At 44.5% G+C, this 27,259-nt stretch overlaps 1 protein-coding gene across 1 annotated transcript in view; it reads left to right on the forward strand.

Moving 5' to 3' along the window:
- LOC311239377 (phosphatidylinositol 4,5-bisphosphate 3-kinase catalytic subunit alpha isoform-like) overlaps window positions 1–27,259 on the forward strand; it is a gene marked incomplete at both ends in the record, with an annotated part of 85,401 nt that overhangs the window by 19,850 nt on the left and 38,292 nt on the right. Inside the window, 4 exons of the mRNA XM_084327684.1 lie at window positions 717–841; window positions 1,350–1,431; window positions 3,130–3,294; window positions 10,514–10,617. Coding sequence (XP_084183810.1) covers window positions 717–841; window positions 1,350–1,431; window positions 3,130–3,294; window positions 10,514–10,617 — 476 coding nt within the window. The remainder of the gene's footprint in view (window positions 1–716; window positions 842–1,349; window positions 1,432–3,129; window positions 3,295–10,513; window positions 10,618–27,259) is intronic.

The following is a 27,259-nucleotide window of genomic DNA, read 5'->3' on the forward strand; positions in this document are numbered from 1 at the left end:
GTCAGTTCATGTCGGACTCTACCCCACTGTCCTGTGGGGTTCCGCAGGGTTCTGTGCTAGGGCCAATGCTGTTCTCCCTATATATTATATGTTTCCCCTAAGCCAGATTACTAAACGTTTTAATGGAATATTTTATCAATTTTATGCAGATGACATCCAATTGTATTGTTCTTTTAAGCCCAGTGAGTGTAATCGTTTTTGCATTATTAATGAATGCATCGATGCCATCAAGAGCTGGATGGCTGATAATTTCCTTCAGCTTAATGCAAGTAAGACAGAAGCCCTCATTATTGCTCCCGACCACATCATCCCCATTATAATTTATATTTTTTGTGTCAGAATTGTTTTATGTGTAGTCTGTGAAAGGTGCTATACAAATAAAGTTTACTTGCTTACTAATGTATATAATGATGGTGATATTTTTTGTATATTCTCCGCCCCCTTCTTTCTCTCTCTCTCTCTCTCTCTCTCTCTCTCTCTCTCTCTCTCTCTCTCTCTCTCTCTCTCTCTCTCTCTCTCTCTCTCGCTCTCTCTCGCTCTCTCTCTGTCTCTATGTCTCTCTCTCTCTCTCTCTCTCTCTGTCTCTCTCTCTCTCTGTCTCTCTCTCTGTCTCTCTTTCTCTCTCTCTCTGTCTCTCTCTCTGTCTCTCTCTCTCTGTCTCTCTCTCTCTCTGTCTCTCTCTCTCTCTGTCTCTATGTCTCTCTCTCTCTCTTCAGAGTAGTCGTCTAGCTTGTGACAGCAGTGTTTCAGCAGCAGACGCTGAACAGCTGAGAGTGCTCTGTTCTAAAGATCCTCTATATGAGATGTCAGAGCAAGAGAAGGACTTCCTCTGGAGACACAGGTAACAGAGAGAGAGAGATAGAGATATATATATAGATAGATATATACTGTATCTCGCTCTCTCTCTCTCTCTCTCTCTCTCTCTAGACACTATTGTATAAGCCATATTCTCTCTCTCTCTCTAGACTATTGTATAAGCCATACTCTCTCTCTCTAGACACTATTGTATAAACATACTCTTGCTCTCTCTCTCTCTCTCCCTCTCTCTCTCTCTCTCTCTCTAGACACTATTGTATAAACATACTCTCTTGCTCTCTCTCCCTCTCTTGCTCTCTCTCTAGACACTATTGTATAAACATACTCTCTCTCTCTAGACACTATTGTATAAACATACTCTCTCTCTAGACACTATTGTATAAACATACTCTCTCTCTCTCTCTCTAGACACTATTGTATAAACATACTCTCTCTCTCTCTCTCTCTAGACACTATTGTATAAACATACTCTCTCTCTCTCTCTCTCTCTCTAGACACTATTGTATAAACATACTCTCTCTCTCTCTCTCTAGACACTATTGTATAAACATGCCAGAGTCTCTTCCAAAGTTGCTGCTATCAGTCAAATGGAACTCCAGAGACGAGGTTTCCCAGGTAACACACACACACGCACACGCACATGCACACACACACATGCACACCAGTGGCGGCCGCCACTGTGGGGCGCTAGGGCGCCACCCCCCCTGCCGCCCCCCCTGGTAAAGAGAGCAGGAGAAGAAGAAAATGTTTTATTTTTATTTTTATTTTAGACCCCTAACCCCTAACCCCAAACATTTTAAGTATGTTTGTGTTTCCAATGCACAATATAACGTTAAAATATAAAATATTAATAATCGTTTTCCTGAACAGGACGTGACGATTCTGTCTGATAAAGAACGTTCCATTACCTTAGCCGCATTTCTCCTGCCGTATTTCTCTCGGGCTAGACGCAATAGCGCTCTGAGTGCGCGTCACTGTTTCATCGCTGTATCCGTCAGTGCGTAACGCATTGTGCGTTGAAATATGATGTTTATGATGGAAGCCGGGCGCGATTTGAAGCGGTCTAGCCAAGCGTTTAGAATTTCCGTCTAGAATTTCCATAGCCGCATTTCGCGGAGACGCTCTCTGATTGGCCGACGCGGCGATGCCAGTTTTTTCCTTAGCCACAGTTTGCAACATGTTCGAGGCTGTGTGTTGTGAACTTGTGATTCAGTCTGGAGTCTGGACAGTGGGCAGTGAGTGGAATGGATATACATCGCAACAGTCTGGGGGACAGTCAGTGGACATACACTTTATTAAGCCCTCCGGCTGGACCACGTTTCAATTAAACAAAGTGAGTTAATTCTCTCTCTCTCTCTCTCTTAGCCAACTCAGCTAACTTTAGCTGCTGTTAGCCACTCAGCTAATGCTTAACTAACGCTCTCTCTCTCTCTCTCTCTCTCTCTCTCTCTCTCTCTCTCTCTCTCTCTCTCTTCTCTCTCTCTCTCTCTCTCTCTCTCTCTCTCTCTCTCTTCTGTTTGTGCTGCCTGCACCCGCCGTGGTGTCTCTCTCTCTCTCTCTCTCTCTTTCTCTCTCTCTCTCTCTCTCTCTCTCTCTCTATATCTCTCTCTCTCTCTCTCTCTGCCTATGCGTGTGTTTGGAGACGGAGCGAGTTTGTTTCTAACGTTTCTATTTATATATTGTGTTTCAAGTTGTGAATTAGACTGTACTTTATTTGGCCAATGCGTGGTACATGTTTGTATAGCGCCCCCTCTGGAGAATAATTCAGGAGCCGCCACTGATGCACACGTACACACACACACAGTTAGTCGCAGTGTGTGTATGTAGAATGTAGAATAGAATATACTTTATTGTCATTATATTTGCATACAACGAGATTAGGGACTCAAACTTAACGTGCAGTAGTGGAAGCAAGTATAAAATCACACAAGTAATAAAAGAGAAACATAAAACACTATACAATAAAACAGTGTTACAATACTGTACAATATACAAAATAACAGTCACGGTGTCAGATGGTAGTGGTGAGTATTGCACTTGTGGATGTTGCACTTGAAGGGTAGGATGTTGCACAGTGTGGGAGGAGGGGGGAGGGGTGCACTGTTATGTTAGAGCAGTGTGTGTATTCAGGTCAAGAGTTATTCTCTAAATATGTAATAACTATACTCTCTATCTATCTATCTATCTATCTATCTATCTATCTATCTATCTATCTATCTATCTATCTATCTATCTATCTATCTATCTATCTATCTATCTATCTATCTATCTATCTATCTATCTATCTATCTATCTATCTATCTATCTATCTAGATGTATTGTTTGTTGAAGGACTGGCCGTTGATGGAGCCAGAGGGGGCCCTGGAGTTGTTGGACTGTAACTTCCCAGACCCGATGGTTCGAGAGTTTGCTCTCCGCTGCCTGGTCCAAGGCCTGAGTGATGACAAGCTGTCCCAGTACCTCCTGCAACTAGTACAGGTAGAGAGACACTGAGACACAGAGAGAGAGAGAGAGAGAGAGAGAGAGAGAGAGAGAGAGAGAGAGAGAGAGAGAGAGAGAGACTTTATTTTCTCACTCAGCAATCAACAATACATCAGATCAGAATGTATAACGCAAAACACAGAACAGCAAATCAAATCAAGAAAAATAAAAGACAAACTTCACATCAGAACAGAGCCAAAAACCAACTCCAACTCCTCCACAGTACACCCACTTGTAACACCACATCATCTCAAACTCTGCTACATTGCTGGTCAACTGGTAAAAAATGTAATCTGTTCGCAACCTTGCCTGTACCATACATCTTTTTTTTATCCACTTTTTCTCCTTATTTTCTATTTTTCTCCCATCCCAATTTCGTGTTTCCAATTCTCCCCTCCCCTGTCTTGATCGTTGCTAGACTATGCCTCCCACTGGTCAGTTGTAGTGAGGATAGAAGCCTTGCATCACGTGTCCCCTCCGGTACACGAGGAGGCAGCCTGTCACATCTTTTCACCAGACAGCGCGGACTCTCAGAGGCGAGGAGTAACGCGTGGGAGGCTCACGCTGCCCCCGATACTTCCTGTTTCTGCTGTACAGGCGCACCAACCGACCTGTAGGAGTCGCTGTCCACAATGTCCAATCCCCACTAGGGGTGTAACGGTACACAGAAGCCACGGTTCGGTACGTACCTCGGTATTGGGGTCACGGTTCGGTACGAGTTCGGTACAACAGAAGAAAAAATATATAATAATTTATTTAATTGTAATAATAAAAAAAAATATGTTTTTTTAATACATTTTTTTTTAAATTTATATATTATATTTATGATAATTATTATAATAATTATTATTAAATAGAATAATTTTCTATAGGCTTGTCGTGGTAGTCAGTGATACTGGTGTCATTCTGTGTTCAGGCATCCACTTGCCTACTGCCCCTTTAACAACGTATCCTTGCTAAGTTTCACTCTCACTTCTAGAGAGAATTTAACTTCACGATGAGACTGAAGACTAGAGAACAGATGACATATTACAACAATGGCAGAGGATTATTTGGATTTAAACTTAACACAGTGGAGCTCAGATGATCTGTCCGGAAAAGTATGTTTATTTTTTTTATTTGATTGTGTGCCTGTGAGTCCGGCGGGGAAGAATGTTGATGTGTTTGTTGGTGCGTGTGTGTGTGTGTGTCGTCGTGTGTGTGTGTCTTTCCATTGGTTTCATTTGGTTAACGTTATTGGGCGAACAAGAAAACGAAAGAAAACTGTAATGACCCTGCAGCTGTTTCAATGTAAATGTGCCTTTCTCCGTGCACTTTCGCCGCTCTGAACTGAAGTCGGGGACTCGGTGTGCCGCGCGCTGTTCTCGCACGGACCTCGGGAGTGCCTGCATGTGGGTCTGGTGTGTTTGCGCTGAGGCGTATTCGTCGTATGGGTGCGCGTACCGCACCGTGACGGCCGTACCATAAATTCGCGGGACGAATACACGTACCGTTACACCCCTAATCCCCACCCATCGACTTCCTCCCGCTGACTCTGCCAATTGAGATAGTATGACGACCGGCGCAAGCCGCAGGCAACGCTGACACCGGGATTCGAGACAAGAGTCTCTTGCATTGGTGACGAGCGCAATCTCCGCTGCGCCACCCAGCCGCCCGAGACTGTACCATACATCCTTTTTTTTTTTATCCACTTTTTCTCCCATTTTTCTATATTTTCTCCCATCCCAATTTCGTATCATCCAATTCAACCCTCCCCTGTCACGAACGCTGTTTCTTGCCTCCCACAAGCCGGCTGCAATGTGGACTAAGTCATACATAGCACAAGTCCCCTCCGGTACTTGAGGTAACAGCAGTCGCATCTTTTCACCTGCGCAGCTCGATCTCTCAGTGGCGAGGAGTAACGCGTGGGAGGCTCACGCTGCCCCCGACACTTCCTGATTCTACTGCGCAGGCGCACCAACCGACCTGTAGGAGTCGCTGTCCACAACGCCCGATCCCCACCCATCAGTTTCCCACCCCCTAATACGGCCAATGTGTATTAGTATGAACGACCAGCTAAACTGAAAGCAATGTGGAGCGCTGGGCTCGAACAGGCGAGCCCAGCATCTCCGTCATTCATGGCGAGCGCCTTGCCCACTACGCCACGTAGCCGCCCTGACTGTACCATACATCTAAACAAGATAGTGGTATCTACCAGCACCGAATCCTCAATCTTTTTCCTCCTGCTTAGATAAATGGCCATTTTTGCCTGACCCAGCAGGAAGTTGAAGAGCTGACACTTTAACCTCCTCTTCCTGCTGTACCTGTACCCCAAAATAAACATCTCTGGAGTAAGATGTTCATCAAACATCACAAACATGCGGGTCAGGAACTGAAAAAAAACCAAGAGCCTGTCACACTTTAAAAAACAGTGAAAAACTGTTTCCCTCTCTGTGCAGAAAGGACAGGTGTCTTCAACATCAGAATTAATCACAGAGACAAAAGCGTTCACAGCAACTGCACCATGTAAAATTCTCCACTGTAAATCCCCAACTATTTTTAATTTTTTTTGTATTTTTTTTTTTTATTATTTTTTTAAACAAACACATAAACAAACATGACAACACACGATAAGATATACAAGCATTAATTGTCAGAGCACATCCAATGAGATCACATTTTAGTTAATTGTCTTATATAAGATATACCCCTAATACCTGTTATCTAAAAAACCTACACACATATGCTCCAGCTCGAACCCCCCCCTCCCGGACCCCACCTTGAGAAGTACCTCCACTATCCCTCGCACCTAACCAGACACTACCATTATAAGCTAGCTTTTATTCTCTCCACCACTTCTAACCACATTGACATTTTGGATTCATTGAGACCCAGAATTCTTGCTGTAGATATTTCTTGATAAATCACATCGAGATATGTAAGAAACCAAACTTTACGGCAAATTTTTTCCGGTTGAAACCAGCGTGATGCGATCAGCTTTTTAGCTGCTGTGATACCCGATAAAACCAATCTCTTTAGCTGTGGATTCACTGCAAACTCAAAAACATCATTCAATAGTAATACCGCGGGGTGTACAGGTATATTCCAAGATACGAGTTTTGATAATTGTTGGGTCACATCTTTCCAGAATGCCTTAACTGGTGGGCAGTCCCAATACATGTGCATAAATGTCCCTTCGTCCCCATTTGTACATTGGGAGCATTTGGAGTCTTGTTTAAGCCCCATTCGGCACAGTCTTATAGGAGTCAAGTATGTCCTGTGAATATAGTTAAGATTGATTTGTTGATGATCCGGGTTCCTTGATGTAAGTCAGACATTTGCCCAGGCTCCTTGCCAATCAAAGTCATTTTCCAGGTCTGGTATATCCCTCCTCCAGACAGAGTCTAGTTGGAGGGTTTCATACGAGGACGTTAGTAATTGATGATAAAATTCTGAAACAAAACTTCTCGATGTCTCTCTTTCGTAGAAGAATTTGTGGTATCTGTGGTGTTCAATTGGTCTGTCTAATGGAACACTGTGAGACTTCAAACATAGCTGTAACTGTTTGTAAAAAAGCCATGTGGACTTGGTGAGATACATTTTTTTGCGTATTTCTTTATCACTACAAAAACCCTGTTTGTTAAAAACATCCCCCAACTCTTTTAGTTAACGGTGGTTTGTACAGTGCTCTCCACTCAGGCCTCTGAGCCTCCTGTAGGCCCAGATGAGCTCTCCATGGAGTGTCAACCCTATCTTTCAGCCTGTTTTGATTCAACACTTTGACACACAGGTAATACATCACTTTGCCCACCATGGTGCTCAGCCTGCAATCAGCAGCACTGCTCACCTCTAACAGACAACCATCACATTTAAAAACAGGACTAAGTTTCACCTCAGGAAAAGAATAATTTTCAACAGGCAATAACTGACCATTACAATAATCAACACACATTTCCAGTTTATCATCAGTCAGCTGCTGTTTCCAGCCTCCCAGTAGGCGGCCCATCACCCTGACAGACCTTGTGCCCAGCTGTGAGGCCAGACCGGCAGCATTATCAAAAAGGGGACTGCACACCTCCAGGACATTGCCCAACGTGAAGATGTTTGCCTCACACAGCCTTTGCTTCAGCGCTGGCTCGGCCCCACCCTGAAAACGAGTCCCATGAACCACCGGCTCCCTCAGAAGCCAGTACAAAGAGTCACCGTTCTTCAGTCTCTCTTTTGTAAACAAGCCCCACACTGTTAACAGTCCCTTGTAGAAACGGGGCAGGTTTTTCATTGTACATCGCTTTAAATCCATGAGGAACAGTGGCTCAGCCAAACCTAGCCCACCACACCGCTCCAGTATGGCTCGGGCCACAGGTCTCCAGACCAGATCAGCCGGTCCTGTCAGGAGTCTCTGAATGAAACAGAGGCTGAAAGCAGCTCCCCTACTTGCCAAGTTGACAAGCCCCTGTCCCCCTTCCTCCTTGGGCAGGAAAAGGACACTCTGTGGGACCCAGTGCAACCGGTCCCAGAAGAGTCACCATCAACCCCTGCACCTTAGACAGCAGGTTCAGCAGCGGGTCCATACACGCTAGCCGATGCCACAGCATGGAGGACACAAGATTGTTGATAATAAGGATCCGACCTTTCAGCGACAGTTTCGGAAGAATCCATTTCCATCGCTTCAGCCGGCCCTCCACTTGCTCTACCACACCGTCCCAATTCTTGGAAGAAAATACCTCATCCCAAAGATAAATCCCCAAGTACTTTAGGCCTCCCCGCTTCCATGTCAGGCCTCCAGGTAACACAAGTCCATCAATTGGCCCTTTACCCACTGCTAAGGCCTCACTCTTCTGCCAGTTCACCCTAGCAGAGGAGAGAGTACTAAAAGCCATCACAGTTGATTGTACAATGTTAATGTCGTGCTGGGATTTTACCATAATCATGCAGACAGTTTGAATTTTATGTCACAACCCGGAAAAGAAAAACCCGACAAATGAGTCCTTAATCTGTGTAACAGCGGCTCTATGGCCAGACAGTACAACATCCCTGATAAAGAACAGCCCTGTCGGACTCCCCTCTGAACCTCAAAAGGCGCACTTAAACCACCGTTAATCTTAAGTACACTCTCAATGTCTCTGTACAAGACCTGGATCATAGCTATAAGCCTAGAGCTGAAACCAAAAGCCTGCATTGCTTTCCACAGGTACTGATGTTCAGCTCGGTCAAAAGCCTTTTCTTGATCTAGAGAAATCAGACCAAGTTCACAACCCAAAAAAACAGAGAGGTCCAAAATGTCTCGAATCAACGTAATGTTGTCAGATATCAACCTGCTGGGCACACAGTAGGTTTGGTCCACATGGATGACCTGCTCCATCACCTTCCTCAGTCTCATTGCCAGTACCTTTGAGAGCCCTTTATAACTGAGCAGAGTAAAGACACTGGACGCCAGTTCCTGATGTTCTGTAAGTCTCCCTTCTTGGGCAGGAGAGTGATGACCGCTCTCCTACAGCTCAGAGGCAGCCTCCCCTTTCTCAGACTATCGCAGAGGACACTCAAAAGATCCTCACCAATCACAGACCAAAGAGACTTGTAAAAATCAACCGGGAGACAGTCTATCCCAGGTACCTTCCCACTCTGCATAGATAGTGGCCTTACACAACCTTAATATCACTGATTTGTAGATCAATAGTAATTATGTAATTATGATCTTATGGTATGGAAACTATACATTTTCTCCAACACTGTACAGAGCAGCTCTCTTACTATCTTCTCTAGCACCATTAACGTTTAAAGACCCCAGTTTAAAGTCACACATGTTTAGTATACAGCACAGCAGCAACCAAACAATAACAAAAAACACATTAGGCCTATATATCATCAACACCATCAGCCTCCTCATTGATTTTTGCTCTGACTTTTGACAACATTTTCTTTAAGCGGAAACCCTCTTGGTGAGAGAAAAAAGGTTGCCTGCCTCCTCCCCACTCCTCATATGTATTATGATGACAGAATCATGAAACGTCCTTAAATCAGGGAAAAACTCCTCCAATTTAATCGGTTTTCCTTTTGTATTTTTCAAAAAGGTTTTTATTTGTTCGAAAGAGAACTCAGGCTATGATAAATCACTCAAGAGCTCATCCTCCTCTTCCTCACTGCTACTACTACTGTTCTGTGACTGTGTGGCCTGTTCTTTATTTCGTGTGCTTTTCCTTGTTTGAGAGGGGGAGGGGCTCTGCTCTTTCCTTGCTGCCACCTTACTAACCTTCACGTCCTGCCCGCCAGTAGCCCTCGAAGAAGCCCTGCTTTTCCTTTTCCGTACAACCTTCGAATACTCCATCTGTGACTCATCTTCCTCAACCAGTACAGACTCCGCTATCCTGGTTGCCGTACTCTCCAAATCCTCTCTCACTTCACCCTGAATATCACTGTTCAAATCAATTAGCAGATTCCCCTGAATAGTGCTGACGCTTTGCGCCTGCACAACATTTCCCCCGCTCTCTCCACTGTGTACCTGTGCTTTTGCAATAATTGCATCTGGCCGCTCACTCACAATTGCTGTCTGACAGCTATCTGCTGTCTTTGTAGCCTCAGCGCCAGCAGTCGGCTGTTCACCCATTTTCGCTGGGCACGAACGAATCAAATGCCCCGACACCCAAAGCACTTCATTCTGCCTGAGCTCACATGAATGTCGTAGTCAAAATCGTCCAGCCTGAATTTGAAAACTAAACTCAGTTCCTCGTCTTTCTTTTTCAGAATCATATGTACTTGTCTCCTAAAAGACACAACATGTTTAACGTGTCGAGAAGTAGCCCCGAGAGAGAACATTGCAATCGGTGAAACTAACTGCCCATGTCTTGACAGTTCTTTCTCCAAAAGTCCATTCTTCAAAAAGAAGACACTGAGACACAGAGAGAGAGAGATAGAGAGAGAGAGATAGAGCTGTCTCAATACCTCCTGCAACTAGTACAGAGAGACAGAGAGAGAGAGAGAGAAAGAAAGTGAGACAGACAGAGAGAGAGATACATACAGACAGACAGACAGACAGAGACTATGTGTAGCACAATTATTAAGATGATGATGTAATCTATCTATCTACTGTATCTAACTATCTATCTATCTATCTATCTATCTATCTATCTATCTATCTATCTATCTATCTATCTATCTATCTATCTATCTATCTATCTATCTATCTATCTATCTATCTATCTATCTATCTATCTATCTATCTATCTAACTATCTATCTAGGTATTGAAATATGAGATGTATCTGGACAACCCTTTGGCTCGCTTCCTGATCAAGAAAGCTCTGACCAATCAGAGGATAGGACACTTCTTCTTCTGGCATCTCAAGTAAAATACTCTGATTACTATCCAATTACAATTACTTTGACTACTACTACTACTACTACTACTACTACTACTACTACTACTACTACTACTACTACTACTACTACTACTACCACTACTACTACTACTACTACTACTACTACTACTACTACTACTACTACTACTACTACTACTACTACTACTACTATTACTACTACTATTACTATTACTACTACTACTACTACTACTACTACTACTACTACTACTACTACTACTACTACTACTACTACTACTACTACTACTACTACCACTACTGCTACTACTGCTACTGCTAATACTGTTACTGTTACTACTACTTTTTTTTTTTTTCACTTTTTTGTTTAATATACTTTTTTGCGGACATAGAAATTATAAGTATATGTCTGCATCAGACCACGTGAGCGGATCGGCGCGGCCGAGAAATCCGCTCTTCGCTCTTTAAAGCTTGGTCCGCTCCGCTAATCACTCATGTTGACCCCGCCCCCAAGTCGCTCTCCGCTCGCTCCCCGCTCACCTTGAATCGAGCGCTCCCCGCTCCCCGCGCCAGATCGCTCGGCAGTTTTTTTTCTTCTTTTTTTGGAGCATGGTGTAAATGAGCTCAAACTACAACAGTCTACACCCCCTGGGCCCCTTAACAATTGTTTGTATTGAGCCGCATTGTAATTGTAGCCATTCTGCAATGTTAAATAACGTTGTTTATCCATTCACTATCTCTATTAAGCGATGATAGGCTAGCCGAGCCACAATGCTATGGTCGCTGCCATTAACGTTAGCATGTAAGCTAACGTCAACAACAATGGCGTCGATATACTTTTTCTAACTAGAGTGAGTGTGGGCGTCTCTACAGTGACAAAGCCTGAACGAACAGCCTATCACAGGTTCACCCTTCTCATTGGTTGAAAATGGCCTTCATGTTTGTACATCGCCATCTGTTGCTTTGGCATTGTACTGCATGTATATATTACATCAGTGTTAAACCACTGTGAGCGGCCTGGAGTGGATTGGAGCGGAGGAGAACTCTCGCTCCGGACGTCGCGCCGACTCATTTTAAAACCCACTCCTCGCTCACGTCAAAACCGGCCGCTCCGCGCCCCGCGCCGCTCGCGCTCCGATCCGCTCACATGCACTGGTCTGCATATATACATTATTGTATTGTCATTGTCCACATAGAACAGATAACAACATTAAACAGAAGAAAATAAAATTTAAAATTTAAAAACAAGAAAAAATAAAACAGAGTTCAAAAGTAAATAATAATACAAACAAACACTGACTTGGTCACACGACAGTCGTCTCAAACGTATATACATAGTATATCAAATATATAGCACATGTTTAGGTACCCAAATATGCTTCTCCAATGTATATCCGGTATATCAAATAACTCACGTTGAATTAACGTTCACACAGATGAATACCAACAAGCAGCATACAAATTGCTATTCTGGAATAGTATGGAACTGTACATCATCCACAAGTACAAGGAATGAACCCCACGTTTTCTTGAACATAGATGAAGAACCTCTCAGAGTGCATCTTATCTTTTCAAGTTTGATAAAGTATAGTATGTCTCTAATCCAGTGAAGGTGAGTGGGGGGAGCAGCGGACTTCCATTTAAACAGAATCAGCCGCCTGGCCAGTAGAGTGGTAAATGCCACAACGTGTGCTTTGTGCTTTGAAAGTGATAACATAGGTGGGGAGTATCCAAAAAGCGCTGTCAATACATTTGGTTCAAGATTTGTCTCAATACTTCCCGAGATGGTTTCAAAAATATTTGTCCAATACCTGTGCAAGGAGGGGCATGTCCAAAACATGTGAGTATATGTGGCTGGGGCCGAATGACATCTATCACATATAGGATCGATATCTTCATACATTTTGGCTAATCTGACTTTCGTCAGGTGTACTCGATGAACAATTTTGCATTGTATCAGCCCGTGTCTTGCACAAATAGAAGAAGAATGAACAAGACGTAGAATGTCAACCCAAATGTCATCCGAGATCTCCTCCTCTAAATCCTCCTCCCATTTACTTTTAATATTGTGTATTGTGGTGGGACATAAGGAGAGAATGAGATTGTACATAGTCGATATCATGCCCTTGATGGAAGACATCGGGGTTAAAAAGGAGTCGATGGGTGTTACCTCTGGAAGGTTGGGAAATATAGGGTTAATGCTACAGACATAGCTACGAATCTGTAGATACCGAAAGAAATGTCGGCTATGGATTGAATATTTCTCTGATAATTGCTGAAAGGAGGCAAAAACATTATCTATATACAGGTCACCTAGTGTTTTAATACAGAGTGAGGCCCATAAGGAGAATGCTCCATCCATCAATGAGGGGTGAAATAAAGGGTTAGCTGCTATCGGGGCCAAGTAGGATAGAGTTTTAAACCCAAAGTGGCGTCTGAATTGATTCCAAATTCTGAATGTAGTTTTAACGATTATATTTTTGAAGTAGGGGGCCAATGGAGAACTAATGGGGGCATGTATAAGACCGGTTAGTGAAGCAGGTTTGACAGATGAGGCTTCGATGTCAACCCACATAGGGCACACCAGAGGTTTGTCTGACTGTAGCCATTGCTGTATGATTCTGAGATTGGCTGCCCAATAGTAGGCTCTGAAGTTAGGTAGAGCCATGCCACCCAGAGATCTACGCCTTTGTAATAGAACTTTACTAATTCTGGGAACTTTGTTATTCCAAATAAATTTGGACACTAGGCTGTCAATTTTTTGAAAGAATGAGTGGGGAAGAAAGATAGGCAGGCACTGGACAAGATAAGAAAACCTTGGGAGAGAGTTCATCTTAACGCAATTGATACGTGCAGCAAGAGAGAGAGGTAATAATGACCAACGTTCAAAATCTTCCTGAAATCGAGTCAGTAGAGAGCCAAAATTAAATTTGAATAGGTCCCCAAATGTATCCCTAATTTGGATACCGAGATATTTGAAGCCATGGGGGGACATTTTCAATGGGAAGTTATGCAGTGGATAACTTCGAGCTTCTGCATTCAATGGAAGAAGTTCACTTTTGTCTAAATTTAGTTTATACCCTGAAATACGGCCAAATCGGGTGAATATGTCAAGTGCAGCTGGAATAGATGTGGAGATGTCAGACACGTATAGAAGCAGGTCATCTGCATATAGGGAGGTCCTCTGTTCAACACCCCCTCTGATTATACCTTTTATACGAAGGTCTGATCGAAGTGCGATGGCCAACGGTTCAATGGCAACATCGAACAGGAGTGGGCTCAAATTGCAACCCTGTCTCGTGGAGCGGTGTAGATGGAACTGTGCTGAACGTGTGTTGTTAGTCCTTACTGAGGCAGTGGGAGAGGTGTAAAGTAATTTCACCCAAGCTACAAAGTTATCCCCCAGTCCAAACTTTTTCAATGTGTCGAAAAGATATCCCCACTCCACACGGTCAAAAGCTTTGGCCGCATCTAGTGAGATGACAGCCTCCGGGCTAGTTGTGGAGGAAGGGCTATATATAACATTAAAGAGACGTCTAATGTTGGAAAATGAATATCTGTTCTGGATAAAACCTGTTTGGTCTGGAGATATGATAGTGGGAAGGACAGGTTCTAAGCGCATAGCTAAGAGCTTTGATAGAAGCTTTAAATCTACCGTCAACTGACTGACAGGACGATAACTTCCACAGGATAGGGGGTCTTTATCTTTTTTTAGCAACAGAGAAATCGAGGCTTGAGTAAGGGATGGGGGTAACTTAAGTTACCTAAATGAATCTGCATACATGTCAATTAAAATGGGTGCCAGTTTATCAAAGAATTTCCTGTAGAACTCTATAGGGTAACCATCTAGCCCCGGACACTTCCCTGTTTGCATAGAGTAGGCGGCCTCTCTGAGCTCATCTATCGTGACTGGTCCCTCCAGCCCTGTGGCAGCCTCCGGGTTTATCTGTGGTATATCCAATGAATTAAAAAAATTATCATAGGCAGAAGGGTCAGAGGTTTGTTCAGATGTATATAAGGAGGAATAAAAGTTTTTAAATTCTTCATTAATTAGCTTGGGATCCGTAGTTAAACCATTGGTTGTCTGGATTTGAGGGATCTGATGTGAGGCAGAGGCCTGTCGTAACTTATGGGCCAATAATTTATTAGACTTGTCTCCATGCTCATAGTAAGTCTGTCTGGATTTAATCATTAGATCCTCCACGTAAGCAGAGGAGAGGACATCAAATTTAGCTTGGAGGGAGAGACGTTCTTTATAGACATCCGGGGATGGTTGAGTAGCATGTATGTTATCTAATTGACTAATCTGCTTAGTCAAGTCACTCATCTGTCTTTTTCTAACCTTCCTTTCATAGGCGCTATATGAAATTATCTCACCCCTCAGATATGCCTTCAATGTCTCCCACAGTAAAGATGCTGAAATCTCAGGGGTCTTATTGGTTGATATAAAAAAATCGATTTGGTTGTGTATGAAATTAACAAAATTCTCATTTGACAATAAACGGCAATTTAGGCGCCAGGGAGGTGGCGAGTTGTTATATTCCTGGAAGCACAACTCCAGAAGCACTGGAGCATGATCCGACAATACGATCACTTCATAAGAGCAGGAGTGTAGTGATGGGATGAGTCGATTATCAATCAGAAAAAAGTCAATACGAGAATAAGTTTGATGAACATGTGAAAAGAAAGAATATTGTCTTCCTTGTGGGTTTAAAAATCGCCAGGGGTCAGAGACCTTGAATTCATTCATAAAAGCATGAATGATTTTGGCAGATCTTGAAGGTACACTATTCCTGGGTGATGAGCGATCTAATCTAGGATTAATCCAGACATTGTGGTCTCCACCCTGAATCAGATAATGTGTTGACATATCAGGTATCCTGGCAAACAGTGTTTGAAAAAAGTTCTCATTGTCCCAATTGGGGCCGTATACATTAGCCAGAATTACTGGTACATCATACAGCCGTCCTATAACTATCACAAATCTCCCGCCAGGATCTGAGATAATATCGGAGTAAACAAAGTTGACAGATTTATGGATTAGAATGGCTACTCCTCTGGATTTCCCTTGAAATGACGAATGATAAACCTGACCCACCCATCTCCTCTTTAATTTGATATGATCCGTTCCCTTTAAAGGGGAACTCCACTTTTTTTGGAAATTAGCTTATTTAACATCTTCCCTGGAGTTAGACAAGAAGATGCATACCTTTTTTGTCTCTGTGCGTGCATTTTAGCTTTGGGAATAGACGCTCCGTTAGCATAGCTTAGCTTCATCACTGGAAGTGAGGCAGGACAGTAGCCTTACAGTGCCTTACAGTGTATTGCAAGGTCTGACATTGACCAAACTTGATATGCATGACCTTGGTGGGCTCTAGGTCAACTCCTGAAAAGGGGGTCAATGTCAGACTTTGCAATCAAAAGTTAGGGGGCTAATAACCCTTGCCATAATTTCAGTGCGCCCCCTAACTTTTGATTGCAAGGTCTGACATTGACCCCCTTTTCAGGAGTTGACCTAGAGCCCACCAAGGTCATGCATATCAAGTTTGGTCAATGTCAGACCTTGCAATACACTGTAAGGCACTGTAAGGCTACTGTCCTGCCTCACTTCCAGTGATGAAGCTAAGCTATGCTAACGGAGCGTCTATTCCCAACGCTAAAATGCACGCACAGAGACAAAAAAGGTATGCATCTTCTTGTCTAACTCCAGGGAAGATGTTAAATAAGCTAATTTCCAAAAAAAGTGGAGTTCCCCTTTAAGTGGGTCTCTTGAAGGAAAGCAATGTTAGCGCCAAGATGTTGAAGATGATGTATCACCTTACTACATTTGATCGGTTGATTTAGGCCTCTGCAATTCCAGCTGCAAAACCTAAGTACACCTCCCGACCGCTGTGCTGATCTAGGTTGGGTCATAATACCGGCAAGATAATGAATAGATGTGCTGGGTACACCGCAAATGAGAAACACTGAAAACAATAAAATAAAACTGCAATAGGGCGACCAAGCCAAGTACACAAAAATAAAAAAGAACTGATACAGACAACATTACTCCCCCTTCCCTCCTCCCCCCTCCCCCTTCCCTCCTCCCCCCTCCCCCCTCACGCCGAAGCATCTCCCGCTGAGATACGCGTGTGGTGTGGTGCGCGGAGCTCCTGCCCTCTCCCGAGTTTCGTGGTCTCTGTCCAGCAGAGAGATTTTTACAACTTTTTGAACTAAACCTATAAACTGAAGCTATGGCATCAGACATGGCCACAAGTAAATGTCTCACATTTAGCAGATGGACTTTATATGAACTAATAACTGCAATAAAGTGCATATACGTATTGCACGTGTGCCTGCGTTAATGCTGCACTTACACACCTAAAATGGGCTTTGAGTGAAAATAATAATAAGTGTGTGCGTGCACGCCCATGCATAAATAAAAAAATAAAATAAAAAAAGGCTTTAGATGAAATAGTAAATGCAGTATTCATACCAACGCAGTGAATGGGCTTTAAGCGAAATCATATTAAATGCATGCGTATATGTGCTGCACCTATCTGCGCAGTAAGTAGGCTTTTTAGGAGAAATAATAATAAATGCATACATACTGTGTGTTCGCACATACACACACATGCCTGTCCAGGAATGTATGTGCACTCACACACATTCATATAGCCATGTGCATGCAAACAAGCCTACCAGTACCACACTAATTGTCAAAAATTCATGTTCTTGGAGAGCTAATACCACAATGACCACATGTAGCCTAAAAAGTATAATGTCCACAGTAATCAAATAGGCTTTAGATTAAATAATAGGAAGTAGATATACATGTATGTACACACACCCTCAGACACAAATAGGCTTTATATGTGCAGTAATAAGCATGAATGCCCACAAACACATACCCCTATACACACATCCACAAATAAAAAAAAACAAATAAAAACCGACAAGGTTAAATGCCAAAAGGTTTCGATTCTCTCTCCCCTCAGCCTAACTCTACTTGAATGATAGACAATCTGCTGTCTGGTAGAGAGTGGCGAGAGAGAAAATAAAAGATAAAAATGAATAATGTGTTAACCTTGTTGTATTCGGCAGATTATAGTATTAATCCCAATATAAATGGGTTGAGGTCTGTGCGGCAAGGTCGTGAGCAACAGTCTGGGTTCATATGACAACGTTTTTAAATTAAATACCTAACCATGGATCTTTGCCAAATTAATAGCATGAGTAGGTCGTGTGCGTGCGTGGCCCATCCATGATCGAACGTCAGACCTCAGGTGGTAGAGCCGTGAAACTAAGAAGATTAGTGTGACAAACTGTTTTTACCATAATTAGTTTTGATAGAATATTGCGTGACTCACTTGATCACACAGTTTGCCTATATACTTTAATTAAGTGTCTCGAAAAAAAAGCGAACAAGCTGCAATAATAATAATAATAAAAAAAGAGAACAGTAGTGAAGATGGTCGTGATAATAATAATAACACTAAGCAAAACACGTTACATTAAAGTATGTTGCGTGACTCACTTGATAGAGTTTGCATACTTTGATTAAGTGTCTCGAAAAAAGCGAATAACAAGCTGCAATAATAATAATAATAATAAAAGAAAATAAATAAAAAAAAGACAGTAGTGAAGATGATCATGATAATGATAATAATAATAATGACAATAATAACACTAAACAAAACCTGCTATATTAAAGTATGGCAAGAGGCTTGATGAGCGAAACTAAACCAATACAGCTGCACTGTATTAATCAACAAGCTACTGCACAGCATAACCAAATTGACTGCTCTAATTCAACACAGTAGATCATTAATTAAATATATTAATATAAATATTCAGTAGGCTCCTATGCAGTTCTTTAGTGATCGATTATCCTCCAATAATAGTAGGCATAGCATTGGTGAAATAATAATGAAGTAAATAGAAAAAACAGTTCAAATGTTCAGAGATACATAACCAATTGACTGCTCTAATTCAACACCGTAGATCATTAATTAAATATAAATATGGCTATGGGCAAATGCCTATGGGTGGAAAAAAAATTAAGTAAAGAGATAGAAGTTCAAATGTTTATAGAACAGTCACTTATCTTGATCCGTTGGTTGTCATCTTAGTGTTCAACAGTTGCTGTTGTGTCTTTTGAATGACACATCACCTGCTTCCCTTTGAAGTCGATATGTAATGATGTGGGCCAGCGCATTCTATAGACAATGCCATTGTCTTGTAGGGCGATTTTGGCCTCGAGAAACATCTCCTTTCTCATCTTTTGAATGGCCGGTGGGATGTCCTGAAAGATTTGGACTTTGGCACCTTCAAACGTGAGGGACCGCTTTTCCCTGGCCAGCTGTTGGATTTTATTCTTCTCTTGGAGACGGAGAAAGCGAACCCAAACATTACGAGGCGGGCGGCCTGCAGGTGGACGTGTGTTCGGGGCCCGGTGCGCTGTTTGTAGCTCGATGCGCCTCGGGAGCGCGTCAGGGCCGAACAGGTTCGAGAAGAACGTCTCGAAAAATGCGATTGGGTCGGGACCTTCTCTCCCCTCGGGAAGGCCGTGGATTTTAAGGTTAAACCTTCTGCTGCGATTTTCCAGGTCGATATTCCTCTCCGTCAGGTATGATATTTCTTTTTCTAATTTGTGGAGTCAGCTGTCAGCTTGTTGGGTGTGGTCCTCCACGTCGCTGACGCGCTGTTCCATAGTATCGACTCTTGTTGTCAAACCTGTCAGCTTTCCATCCATGGCTGTCAATGCAGATTGGATTTGATCCACTTGTTTGGCGATTTTGTTAGAGACATCAGTCCCGTCTTTAATAGCCTTCATTAGGTCACCTAGATTTAATTCCGCTGAGTCTGTCATGACTGTTGGCGGCGTGTGACGTATCGTCGTCTTGGCTGTATGTCTACAAGCGTGTCGGGAGGGCCTTGGCTCCGTAGTCCTTTACTCATTTAATAAATGACATTTAAATTAAATCCGACAATAAACTAAATGTCTAAGCAGACAGGGCGGCTTCAGTGTAAAAGTGGCATTCGTCAATTCTTTAGGCAAGCATTAAGTTGCTATAATAAGATTGGCATCGGGAGCACAGGGAGCGTGCAACTACTCTAGCACTGCATCTCCCCCCACAATTTTTTTCATGTAACCTGCTGTTACTACTACTACTACTACTGCTACTACTGCTACTGCTACTGTTACTACTGCTGCTGCTACTACTGTTACTGTTACTACTACTACTACTACTACTACTACTACTGATTGATTGATTGAAAACTTTATTAACAGATTGCAGAATGGGTACAGTACAGTACAGCTCAATACATACAATTGTTAAGGGGATGCAGACCAGAGAAAGACTTTCGTCTTGTTTACATCAGGGTCCCCCATTTTCAATTCATCATATGACACACACGACATACAGATAATTGCAGTCTCCCGTAGGTGTTCTTTGAGAGTGGTTTTGAAAGTGGGTTCACATTCCTTTACAGCTTTGGGTAGGGCGTTCCACATTGATGTGGCATAATTGCGAAACGTGTTTAGTCCCTTGTTTGAGCCGAATCTGGGTTTAACATGATTTGTGGAGCTCCCTCTGGTGTTGTGATCGTGGTATTCACTGACCTTTGGGAAGTATTTTGACATGTACATGGGTACCTTGGTCGTGTAGTGTAGTGCAAGTTGCTGTACTCTGTCGTCTACTCTAAGCCATCCTAGGTTGTCAAAGTGGGCAGGGGTGAGGCGGGTTCTAGGAGTAAGGTCAAGCAGTAGTCTGACCAGTTTGTTTTGAGATGTTTGTAATTTTGTTTTTAGCGCCTTTGAGGTGCTTTGGTACCATGAGGTGCAAGCATAGTCGTAGTACCCTTGAATGAGTGCTCCTGCCAGAGGCTTCAGGGTATTCTTGTTTACCAGAGAGGAGATCCGGTACAAGAATCGAGTTTGTTGGTTGACTTTTATTATTACATTGGATGCCATTTTGTCACAGGAAAGATTAGCCTCTAGGATGGAACCCAGGTAGGTAATTTCATCTTTCCTTGTGATAATATTGTCACCCACTGTAACTGAGAAGCCGTCGGTCTTGCTGAGTTTGTTATTTGAACCGAAGAGAATGGACTCTGTTTTGCCCATGTGTAATGATAGTTTGTTATCAGCGAGCCATATGCAGATCCTGCCTAGTTCCGAGCTGAGGGTTTTTTCAACCTGTAACTTGTTCTTGTCAGAGACCAGCAGGGCTGAGTCGTCCGTGAACAGGAACAAGTTGCAGTCACAAGCTGACGACATGTCATTTGCATAAATTAGGAACAGTAGCGGTCCTAGTATGCTTCCTTGTGGAACACCACAGCTCACTGGGAGGGGGGGGGGGGTAGGGTACCGTTTACCTCCACCATCTGTTCTCTCCCCTCCAGGTAGGATTGCATCCAGCTCACTGATAGACTATCAAAACCAATTGATACTACTACTACTACTACTGCTACTACTACTACTACTACTACTACTACTACTACTACTACTACTACTACTACTACTACTGCTGCTGCTACTACTACTGCTGCTGCTACTACTACTGCTACTACTACTACTACTACTACTACTACTACTACTACTACTACTACTACTACTGCTACTACTACTACTACTGCTACTACTACTACTACTACTACTACTACTACTACTACTACTACTACTGCTACTACTACTACTACTGCTACTACTACTACTACTACTACTGCTGCTACTACTACTACTACTACTACTACTACTACTACTACTACTACTACTACTACTACTGCTACTACTACTACTACTACTACTACTACTACTACTACTACTACTACTACTACTACTACTATTACTACTACTACTACTACTGCTACTACTACTACTACTACTACTACTGCTACTACTGCTACTACTGCTGCTACTACTACTACTACTACTACTACTACTACTACTACTACTACTACTACTACTACTACTACTGCTACTACTACTACTACTGCTACTACTACTACTGCTACTACTACTACTGCTACTACTACTACTACTGCTGCTACTACTACTACTACTACTACTACTACTACTACTACTACTACTACTAATACTACTACTGCTACTACAGTTACTGTTACTGCTACTACTACTAATACTACTACTGCTACTACAGTTCTGTGTCGTATGGCTCTCGCTCGGCGTCACTCTCTGCACTGTCCTCGCACACGTGCACGCGCACTGAATAAAGACCACAATGTACCTTTAATCCCAATATTTGTCTGACCACACCCCTATCAGCTCACCTACATAAGCAGGTGTGTGGTCACCTGCTCTCCTCCTTTCTCGCTTTCACCACAAGGAAGTGCCTCGGTAGATCCCCACTTGACGTGATGTGATGGTAGGAGAAGAGTTGGAAAACAAGTGATACGTTGACATCATATCTTTATTTTCTCTCTCACTATATTCGAGAAAATACGGCGATATTGTCTTCGTACTGGAGTGTCTGGAAGATGATGATCATTCTAAAAATCCTCCACCGGTTTTCGTATTGGGAGTTCGCGCCGCTACATGCTTTCCAACTGCAGTCCTTACTGTGTGCTGGTTGCGGTAAAGGCACAGCTGGACTGTAGGACGCGCCGCTGTTGTGAGAAGCGGTGGGTTCCAGGTTTGGTGAGTTATGTTTTTGCTGGCGAGCTTCACTTGTCTGTTAGTGCTATGGGGGCTAGTTGACAATGTTTATGAAAACCGGCCCCAGACTAGGGTCTTTTGTTCAGCCTCTTAGGCGACAGCGGAAGACCTTGGTCTGAAGCCCATTATAATTAACTAGTGGGCCACGACCAATAACACTGGTGATCCCTGTGTTTTTTGGACGAGTGGTTGTTTCTCTGTCACCGTGAGGCCCCTTCTTTCATAATACAAATGAGAGTATTCCCTCACGAGGAAATATGGGCATGGATGTTCGTTAGCGGAAGATCTGTGTTCAAGTCAGCTACAGGCCAGTTGGGTATTGTGCTGGCTCCGTCGGGTGTTGGTAAAATCACCGTTGTAAAACTGTGTTAACATCTTGTTTCTCTTCTCTCTTAAACAGTGAGGAGGGTTTCAGAACGGCGGCCTGTCTGAGTGATTGTTATATCATTGTGTACAAGTTCATGGGGTTGGCTGCTTAGCTTACGTGCTAGTGGTGGCCTACTGTTAGCCAGTCAGCTGTTAGCTGCGGCGCTAGCCTGTTGTGATCACTAGGCTAGGAAACGTTAGCTTGCGTGCTAGTTATGGCCTACCTAGGCTAGGCTAGGAAACGTTAGCTTGCTGCTATCGGCCGAGGCCCAGCGCGGGGTGGCTCCGGCCCCTCGCGCGCCGCCGCGGTTCCCAACTCCCCTCTCCCTCACGGGGAGAGGCGGGGGGGATTCGAAGTCTCCCCTCTGGTCGCGTGCGCCGTTTGCTCGGCGTCTCGCGGACAGGGGCGGTAGTGCCCGACGGTTAGAGCGGCCGTTAGCTTAATGCTACACTATTGAACGTGCTTTGATTGTAACATGTTTTAAACACTCTTGACTACGACGTCATCTTTGACAGAGGATGTTCGTCGAACCTGCCCTGAGCCAGGACGGCAAGGACTGCATCAACAAGGGGGACCGTAGCGACGGGATGGAGCGGCGACGCTGCCCAGGTCGACAACACAGAACGGCTGTGTTTACTACGGTGCCTTGTTAGAGGCTGCAGTTTCGCTTGATCTGCGCTCAAGGTAGGCAAGGTCTGACCAGACCTTGAGCACGTCTTCTTGCTTTCCCTTCTAAATGTTTTGTAAATAACGATGTTTTCCAAAACGAGTGTTGCTGCACTACATTTAGGATACGATGCGAGTTATGTGTGAATTGTCTTGTCACTGGTATTTAGCTTCTCCATGCAAATCGGGTTGTTTGTTACAGATGTGAAAATGATCTGGTTTGTTGTGTTGAGAAACATCATGTGTGTTTATGTACTGTGTACTCACAACTAAGGGGGTTAAACTAACCTATAAAGCTATGCTTAGTGACATATGAGTAAAGAATGATTCTTTTCTGAGCCTGTAATGACAATGAACAGTGTGTTCACATATTAACAGGTTTACCTGTTCAACTGGCCGTATTAAGGGTAAAGTAGGAGGGTTGTGTTTTTCCCCCCGGTTCCCTGGGGACTTCTTCATCCTCCTCTCAGACATGTTGTTACACTACATTGTGTCACTGTGTGGTAGGGATACGATGTAACCCTTAGCTTGATTGCTGAGGTTGTGCTAAAACAGCTTGAGAAACTTTATTTCCCTAAAAGAAAAGATTGTTTGGTCGCTTTTCGTGTGTGCTTAGCAAGGCCTGTGGCCGATACTAATCGAGAATGATGTATTCTCTCATTATGAAAAACGGCGTTCCTCTGTAGAGTGTTTTTGCCATTTTTTGTAGGTGATGATGGGTTGTGTGTGTCATGTGACCTACAACTGGGTTGGGCTGGCCACAGAAGCACATGTGTAAATTTGGTACCGGGGCTCTTGGAGAGCCCTCTCTATTCTGTGTTTTTTCCTTAGTAAAAATCAGATAGCAGGTTAACACATGCGCTGTGTGAAGCTGTTAGCCGCTTCATGGAGCTGACTATGACTGTGTCATACTCTCTTTTTGTCATTACATCGTATCATGGGTGTGGGGTCGTAAAGGGGTGAACTGGTAACCTTTCCTCCCCCTTTTTTCTGTTGGTCAGGGGTAAACCCACCTGGCCTTCAAGGTTCCTGTCACGTTGCGTTTCGGCACGTTACAGGGTAAGGGGGGGGGGGGGGGGGGGATTGTTTCCTGGTCCCACGCCCTGGAATATTGGGCGTGTGCACCGCAGAAATTCCCCCGCCATAGAGTACGTCACAGTGCGCGTCTCTGTTGGTAGGACTTCCGTGTGCTGTTCAGGTCCATATGATGGATCTGTTTAAAACGGGGGGTGGTCAGGGCTCCTCCTCACGAAGCTCCTATTCGGGCCTTCTGTGAGTTGGGACTCTCCTTCCATGTGAGGGAGCCTCCTCAGAGTACAGAGCCTCCTCCTCAGATTGATAAGGTGAGTGGAACCTCAAGAAGGAGTCCTACTCTATTGTGTGTGTATTCGATTCAATTCGATTATTGAGTGTGTATGGGTTCAGTGCCTCCTCCCCGGAGAGCTCTAAAACCAAACTTTTACATGGCTCAAGGTGCAATATATTCTTTTCAATCTGTACAGCTCGCGTGGGAAGTCTCTCTGGGAATTTCCGTCTCCTTTCTATGGGAGGGTGGTGGAATGTAAAAATGTAAACAATTTTTACCCCCGGCCGTGTAGACTGGGATACATACTGTTGATGCTTCCTTCTTTTCTTTTAAAAAGAGTTGGAGTTAGGAAGTATCACACCCCTCTTGTCGTTCCCCTGGGCGCCTTGGGGATTCAATGACAGGTCAAAATAGCCTGTTCATTGATGTGGTTGTGTCCCGACGCACGCATAGTGCTAGCTCGGGGTGTTCTGTAATCAGGCGACTGACTGGCACGCCTTGGTTGCTTGGGGTTAAAACGGCGTTTTTATAAAGCAACTGGGATGGAGGTTTTTCCTCTTCCGACGACCTGTTTTGGTTGTCGACAAATTCTTGTTCATATCTGGGGGATGATGACGGAATGGATCTGAACATATGTAGAGGGGTCTCACGCCCTGGGGGTGGACCACCGGGCGCGGTTCGCCCCGAACATCTGGGTGGCGCCTTCTTTTCATGTTTAAGATCAACACGCATATCTGCCCCTTCTCCTGGAGTAGGCATGTCGGCGTGGTTAGGGCACGGGACTGGTTCTGGTCACGCTGGTCCGGATCAGTTGAACCCGTTGTCCGCCGGGGATGCAGATCTGCTGTTCTGGTACCCTGAGGGACTTGGGCTTTTTTCAGGGGGAAAAATGCCAGGTCGGTCCGGGTGTCACAGGGTTAAGCGCTATGGAGACCCTGGTTGGGTAAATTTTTTACTCAGCACTGTCGTAATGGCTTACGGCCATGCCAACCTGTACACGCTCGATCTCGTCAGATCTCGGCCGCTACACAGGTTGGTCCTGGTTAGTACTTGGTTGGGAGACCGCCTGGGAATACCAAGTACGGTGTGCTTGGGGCTGGTTCTCCATTCTTTTTCGCTCCTCTCTCACGCATGGCGAAGAGGGGCCTGTTGGGGTGGTCTTTGACCTCCTCTGGTGACCCTGTGCTTCCCGTATCGCCGGGCCCGGTCCGAAGTAATGTTTCGTCGACCCGTAGGCCTGATTAACCCTTTTTTGAAAACTGAAACACTTGTACTGCGGTATAGCCGGTGTATACCTGCAGGTGTGTTTTGGAGTTTTTTCTTGAGGGGTTATAGGAACAACCACCGCATTGGGTAACACCAAGGTGGTTGATTCCCTGGTGTGTTGGAGCAGTGTCAACTCCCGGGTTCACCGGTTGAGGGTGCCCCTGCACGTTCATGACGTCTGCCAATCGTGTCAGCCTTCTCTGCCTCAACCCCTCTGGGTGGGTTTTTTTTAAATGGAGGCTTGGTCATGCAACAACGCCAGCATACGCCCCTTCCCCTCTGGCGCCTGTCTCGTCCGCAGTCTCCAGGCTAGGGTTAACAGCCTGTTGCCTGGTTTTTCCCCGGTGCGCTGCCTGCTTCCGTTGGTTAACCTTTTTTTGTGTGCTTATGGCCATGCTGACTGCCTGTTCTGCAGGGTCAGTGTGCCAGGCGGTGTACTATTGGGGGGACAGGGCCCGCTCGGCTGAGGGGCCTTTGTCCGAATACGCTGGCGATGTGGGGGGCGGGGTCACTAAGTGCCCACCTGGTGGGGTCTTGATGCTGGCATCATGGACTTCTCCGGGCCCCCATTCCAGGGGGTCCAGTCCCTTTGGTGGGTCTGGGCCTTCCTTTGCGCTCCGCTGCTACGGCCTTGCCACGGGGTTTGGTTTGCCCTTGACCCCGTGATTCTGGGGGCAGTAACGAGGTTGTTCCCTCCGTTCGTTCCCGGGTGGCATGCGGGTTGTGCGTGTGTGTAGTCGTGGGGTCAGGCCACGGTCTGCTCACCCTGTGCGTTGAGTTGCTTGAGTGCCTCTTCGCACGGTCGGGTCCGTCGCCCTCCCGGGAAACCTCCACTAGGGGGGGTGCCCTCCATTAGGGTGGGTCGGGGGGGCTCGGCCCTCCCTGTTCTGATGGTTGTGGGGGGCTTTCAGCGGGGTGTATTTGTCGGCCAATGGCTCTCGCTCGGCCTCCCTTGTGCAGAGAGTGACGCCGAGCGAGAGCCATACGACACAGAACGATAGGTTATGACTATAACCAAGTTCTGTGAGTAGTGGTGACGCTCGGCGTCCGACGCCGCTGCAGCCCTTGATCTCACCTTGTGGTGAAAGCGAGAAAGGAGGAGAGCAGGTGACCACACACCTGCTTATGTAGGTGAGCTGATAGGGGTGTGGTCAGACAAATATTGGGATTAAAGGTACATTGTGGTCTTTATTCAGTGCGCGTGCACGTGTGCGAGGACAGTGCAGAGAGTGACGCCGAGCGTCACCACTACTCACAGAACTTGGTTATAGTCATAACCTATCGTTACTGTTACTGCTACTACTACTACTACTACTACTACTACTACTACTACTACTACTACTACTACTACTACTACTACTACTACTACTACTACTACTGCTACTG

This window comes from Notolepis coatsorum (assembly GCF_963971535.1).
Source record: "Notolepis coatsorum genome assembly, chromosome: 13".
Classification (NCBI taxonomy): Eukaryota; Metazoa; Chordata; class Actinopteri; order Aulopiformes; family Paralepididae; genus Notolepis; species Notolepis coatsorum.